Source organism: Sinocyclocheilus rhinocerous, unplaced genomic scaffold, assembly GCF_001515625.1.
Source record: "Sinocyclocheilus rhinocerous isolate Xijiao unplaced genomic scaffold, SAMN03320098_v1.1 scaffold468, whole genome shotgun sequence".
Taxonomy (NCBI): Eukaryota; Metazoa; Chordata; class Actinopteri; order Cypriniformes; family Cyprinidae; genus Sinocyclocheilus; species Sinocyclocheilus rhinocerous.
Window position 1 is genome coordinate 1,767,560 of NW_015635305.1, and position 6,647 is coordinate 1,774,206.

Sequence of the window (6,647 nt, forward strand, 5' to 3'; positions counted from 1 at the left end):
AAAGCGAGGAAAAGAGGGAAAATTCAAACCAACTAAAAACAAACAATTGCTTTACGCAAATTGCCGCTATTTCAAAGTGAAAGTAAAATGCGCACGCCGCTTTTACAAGCTATTTAAAAGCAAAGGAAAGCGAGGAAAAGAGGGAACGCCCCACCCCCGCGGTGATACCGGTATTACCGGTGTTGTCACACGTTCATGAACCGGTGGGAAAATTTCCTCACCGTCACAACCCTACTCAGAAGCCTTAAAGACAAGTGGGCAAAAAGACAAATAGTGTGTATGTATGTGAGAAAGAACGAACGAAAGAAATAAATACACTGTGACAAGACAGCCTCCCCAGACAGTCAAGAACACACCAGCACAAGTCTGTTTTACATTCTGGTAGAACATGGCATCATAAAACACGGACATATCTGTAACACATTCACTGCTATAGAAGAGATGATCATCAAACCTTCAATTCACCATTCCATTAGAAAACCACAGACACCATCAACGCAGGACCGAGAACAGCTCAGCAACCGTGTGTGAGTCATTTCTTGAAGCTGGTTTACTCTCAGACTAAAGTTCAGTTTTAAGGAACCAGGAAAAAAAAAAACAACAACATTCTTTAAACAACAGCAAACTAAAGAATTATTTCCATTATCAAACGTGGCACTATCAAGTGTTATAGCGCTCCTGCATCACAATTATACAGTGCAAATTTTACATTCAAAACTCACCAGTCATGGGTTCTTAGAACAACTAGTTGGTCTTAAGTAATTGCTGTTTGAATTAGGCTAGCTATGGTCATGTATATGGATATTGTCATTTGTACACTTGATCAGATACATTTCTGAGAAATACACTACAATTTAAAAGTTTGGGTTTCACATAAGTCTCTTATGCTCATCAAGACTGCATTTATTTGACCAAAAATGCAGTTAAAACAGTAATATTGTGAAATACTATTAAACTTATTAAAATTATTACACACATTTTTATTTTAATATTAATAATTTATTCCTTTGATTGCAAAGCTAAATTTTCAAGCTAAAATGCTGATTTGGTCCTCAAAATATTAATTTCTTATTATTATCAATATGAAACAGTTGTGCTGCTTAATAATTTAATGGAAACCGTGTTTAAAGTTGTAATGCTAAAACTCTCCGAAATTTTTTTTTAACATAAGAGCAAGCACAGCTATTTGTAACTTGTGCATGGCTTTCAGCTTCCAGTTATTATAACAGCAAAAACAGTCCGTCATGCAGCTTGATAATGCAAACTGGTATTTGTTATATTATTTTAAAATATTGTTCTTAAACAATCCTTAAAGCCAAAGTATACTTTGGGTTTTACACGTACTTGCAGGTACGCGTACAGTGCGAGTGATGCAAATTTCGTCACCAGAATAGAATTTTTGTTACCATGCGCACCTTGTACGAGCAAGTCGCATATGTGCATTGACTTGGCTTTGCACTAATCAGTTGTTCCACAAGGTGGCAACACTGGCCCGGCCCGTCATTTCACATTAGAAAAGCAAAACTAAAGAGATGCAACAACAAAATAGCGAAGACTGAAACAACAACAGACGCACGCATTGACAAGCACTTGTGTGAGTGTTACGAGATAGCAGCAACTTCAGTTTAAAACAATACAAAGACATTTTTATCGGTCATAACTTCTGGAGAAAGTCTAGCAGACGCTAAACAAAGATGATGCTTTCTAGAGCGCATGTGTCAACTGCCTGCATTTGCGCACACTATCAAATGGAAGATTTTTTTAAAGACTGCAAACTTTAGTCACAAACCAAGGGTAAAGCAGTAGAGTTAAAAGCAGTCACAATAGTAACTCTCCGTAATTACAGTCATTATTAATGACACTGCTGTGCACAGCTCCTACAATTGAGACTATGAACAGTGACTAATCTCAGTTCAAGCTAGGGATGTGCGCGACGACTAATTTGACTGTCGTTTAAACGGAAGTTTTGTATCCGACTAGTCGACTAGTCTAAAGGCACACTCAACGTCAGCCAATGCTTATTTATTAAAATCAGCTGGGGAAATGCAGAACAATGGAAAATCAATCAATAGCCTGACAGAATTCTTCATCTTTATATAACGTTAGCTAACATATTAAAACACAAGTCAAAAACAATAGGACATTTTATCAAGGAATAGCATTAAAACGGCTTTTAAAAACATATTTCATCATGTAGGCTATCATCTAAAAACAAAACGAACAAAAAGAAAGACATGACCTGAGGCGAATAACAATTCCTGCACTTGAAAAAACACTCTGCAGGAACTGAAGTCGCAGGCACGCAGAGATAACGAAAAAGCAAGCCAACAGAATTTCGGAAAGCGTCTGGACATCCCGCACCACCACCGAAGTGGGTGTTCGTTAGAGGAATAGACGGCGCGGACGGGATCGCAGCGGCGGCGGGCTGTAGCAAATGACTTGATTGACATTAGCTGGCTTTGGCTAGTCTCTAAGCTAACGCCTACGTGCCTGTATTGAATATGATTACGCATCGCTCCAGTAGAGTTATTGTAAGCCAATTTGACATTACACAGTTTACACAAAACTTAATCTGTTTCCTTCTAATTCAAAATAATCCCACACCTTGCTCGACTTTCGCGTGGTCACTTTTGAGCTCGCCACAACGGACACGAAAAAAACTCATGCGAGGTCTGAGGTAAAAATGTAGTTTACGCCCAGATACACTTTTAAAAATAATGTATTATATTTCAAATGTTTTATTTTAACTTGTTATTTAAAATGTTTTAAATGTAACAATGGTAATTTGATGGTAACATAAAATGATAGTAATTTGAATGATAATTATGTTTTTTTGTCGTGTAATCGACTATTGTTTTCAGTGTCGACTAGTAGGAGCTGTACCGTTTAGTCGACTAGTCCCGCACATCCCTAGCACATCAGAAAATCAGCTAATAACTTTGAATGACTCCCAAATCATTATTCATGATTAACTATGTTTATTTTTAGGTCTGTTCAACTAATGAAAAACTCAATTTCCAAACAAGTTAGTTAAGTGTTTTTAGAAAAACATGCCCAGAATTTCATGTTATAAAATGAATAGAGGCACGGTTTTGTATGGCTAAATGGTGACAACGCAATCACAGTTGTCTGAGTTGGCTGTGGTACAGCAGGATTACTGCAAGATCTGCTGGTATGAGGTCACCTCACTGAAATAGACAGACATCAGATATTTCCTCTAGAAGCCACTCACACTTCATGACCATCTGTGTTAGAGACGCTTCTAAACTGCTAACAACCCCAGAACAAACATGGCCATGTCTGTCTGCAAACAGGAAATGTGTAAATAACTGAGTAATGTGAATTAAAGAGAGAAAAAGAGCAGAGAAGAGAGAGAACAACTGGGGTTTGTTTATTTCTGCTTTTCTACAGTGATAACCAAATTGATTTATAATGTTGAGGCCCAGCCATTTCTGGCCCTCTTTTCATTTGAGACAGAAAGGGATGTTGAGGAAGAAGAAAAGAGAGAAAATAAGCATAGATGGGCGTTCACACATACAGCATCGCCCGTCATTCAATATCAATGAGAGCTGGCGATTTCCAGAGACATGAGCAGCAGAAAAAGTTGGCAATGCATTCACTTTTATGCCAATTAGTAGTAACATGATGCAACCACTACTAATAGGAGTGATACTGGAGAAAACTTGATCATTATCTCCTGAGAGACACTATTGTTGATTGTAAGAAAAGACAAAGGAAAAGCTCATGTAAAAATCACTGCTCTACAGTTTACTGATGCCATGAACAAATCGTTCTGTCTACTAAATCAAGTCACCCCAAAACAATTTCACTGGCTAAAAAAAGTAAAAATCCAACAAAATTGCTTAGAATGTCATATTACATTCATTAATGCCTTTTAATTAGGGCTGTGCTAGTTAGCATGACAACGGCGGTGGTGGAGCACCTCCATGGTGGTACAGCAAAACACATTTTGGCACATATTAAATGTTTTTGACATAATTATTAGGACATTAGTGAAATACAAAGTTTTTACTTTGTTTACAAAATAAATAATTGGTTAGCAGCCAAATGTTACATCGCAACCAAGAAAACAACAGAATTCATGCAGAGAAAGGTACGTGAGCCCATAAATTTAAGCCATATGTGGCTTTGTGTTCTGTTTTGCAGGCTGGTCACTCTGATTGTTACAGAAAGAATTGTTAGTCTAATTTTTTTTTTTTTTTGGTAAATGACAGTCTACGCTAGTGGTCGACCAATATTGTTTTTTTGACAAATAATATTTGTTGTTGGACATTAAATGTGACACATGTAGAATTTTAATCCTACATATGAGTGTATTTTTTTATCATAGCAGTAACTGTAAATTAAATGTAAGCTGCTAATACAGCCCTACTATCTCAAATGAGTTAAATGTGTGTTCCTCTTATCAGCTAAAATGTAGTCTGATTTCTATTATTTATTTTAATTTTTAATTCAGTGGTTTTAATGTTCTACTAATAACCATAAAAGGTACAGCTGTCATAAAACCCGAGAGAAAGGCTGCATGGCTAGAAACTGCTGATCAACTGAATGTGCAAGTAGCAAGGTAATATCATTGGGTTCCTATTGGTCAGTGTTAAAGGAGCTCAGCTTAGCCTGACAGTTAGCCTGATCTGGACCAGGTTAGTTTCCCAGCATAAGTTGCCACAGTGACTGAGCTTGAGCTATGGTAATTTTGCTTTATGAAACCAAATCAAGTGAAAATAAGTCGGACTAACTGAAATAAGCCTGGCTTATTTGGTCAACTTGTTTTATGAAACAGCCCCCCTGGTATTGACATTTCAGGCTAAACAGAGGATGCTAATGTCCTTTTCCTGTTTATAAACTTTACAAAAAACAGCTCTCATTAAACTAAGGATGTGTGATGGCTGCTTGCAGCAGTATTTAGGACTGCTCTGTTACAAAGAATAGGTGGTTCAATTCTAGTGGTTCAGGATCTGCACAGTACACACAAAATTAACAAGTTCAAAGTGTGACTGACACAGGAATAGCAAAGTTGCAGTTATAGGGTCCCATTTTATATCAAGTGTCCCTAATACCTGTGTACTTACATAGTAACTAGATGTGTACATAGTATGTAACCACAGTGTAAGTACATATTGGTGCTGTTGTTACAAAATGTAGATATATAGGTCCTATTACACATTTGTACTTACACAAACCATCCTGAGGGTTGTTACATGGGTGTAGTTACAGAAATATTACAGCTGTAGATACTATGTACCAATGTGTACTTACACTGTGGTTACATACTACGTACACATTTAGTTAAGTACACAAGTACACACATGTAAGTACACAGGTATTAGGGGCACTTAATATAAAGTGGAACCGTTATAGTTCTACTTTAGCAGCATTCTTGTTATGTGGTTTGTAGGCAGCGTAATATGTGGTGCAGGTAGGAGTGTGTGTGGTACTGACCGGCTGGTGGCGCGTGGAGCTGAAAGTGTACTGCACTGAGTGAGGTGGGTAACGGCTCTGCTCGCTACTGAAGGGCCCCTGGCTGGGGGGAAAGCCTGAACTAGACATGCTGCAGCTGTCTGGTGGGGTGCTGGAGGCTCAGACGGGGCCTGGAGCACTGCTACTCAATCACGGGCTCAACGTTGGCATGACTGTGCTGCTAAACCACCTGAGGAAGAGAGAGAGAAAGAGGAGGAAACATCAGAACATTTCAAGAGCCAAGGAGTCTTGAGTACAAACTCTTTCCATGACCAAGCAAGTTTTTAAAGGTCTCAGATCACAATGTGTGACCAATTGGCAGCCATTTCTATTGACGAAACAGGCTTTGTTTCACAGGATTGCTATGCTAATGTTCTGCTTGGTTTTCCAGAAAAAAGTTCTGGCTTCCTGAAACTAACAAAAGACATTTTGATTCTTATCAAGCCCATGACATTTGTAATGATGTTAATATTTCGACACAAAGCACATCAAAGAAAAGGACTGCATCATGTGGCATCTGTCTTCTCAAGAATGACTCAATGCTCCATGACTTTGCCTTTCTGCTGTTGTTTTTAGGGATGTACCGAAATGAAAATTCTTGGCCGAAGCCGAAAAAATTAAACACTGGGCCGAAGGCCGAATACCGAACACGGTTTTTCAAGTTTTTTTCCCCATGTATTTTGCCAATTTTTTTTCACCATTGCATAAATTAAAAAGCCAAAATGTGCTTTTTACTGTTTTGTCTTGCTTTTAAAAAAAATTTAAAAAATCAAATTACAAAACAACAATTTAAAAACATTTAACACTGAACATTTTTAACATTCTAGCAGACACTATAACAACAAAGCACAATTTAACTTAAAATTAATAAGTTAGTAAAATAATAATTTTTGGCCATCTTGAATCAGGTATGTTTTTTTTTTTTTTACTGTACAATTAAAAGCAGCCTTGCTGAGAAGAGACTTCTTTTAAAACATTAGAAAATATTACATATCCTAATTTGAACACTATGTGTGAATGTTATAATAAATGTATTAAAACAGCTGTTGTAATGATTATTATCATTATATTATTGTCTTACGTTTTATTTTATTTTACAGAAACAACAGTAAAATTACAATACTAACATGTATGAATGTTGATAGAGTTCTTGCTTTTTCTCAACTTTT

General features: G+C 37.1%; 1 protein-coding gene across 1 annotated transcript in view; it reads right to left on the bottom strand.

Annotated features, from left to right (window-relative positions):
- The window catches only part of LOC107746860 (nuclear receptor corepressor 1-like), an 87,813-nt gene extending 82,149 nt beyond the window's left edge, over nt 1-5,664 (bottom strand). Inside the window, exon 1 of the mRNA XM_016561189.1 lies at nt 5,461-5,664. Coding sequence (XP_016416675.1) covers nt 5,461-5,568 — 108 coding nt within the window. The 5' untranslated portion in view covers nt 5,569-5,664. The remainder of the gene's footprint in view (nt 1-5,460) is intronic.
- Nucleotides 5,665-6,647: the final 983 nt, after the last annotated feature.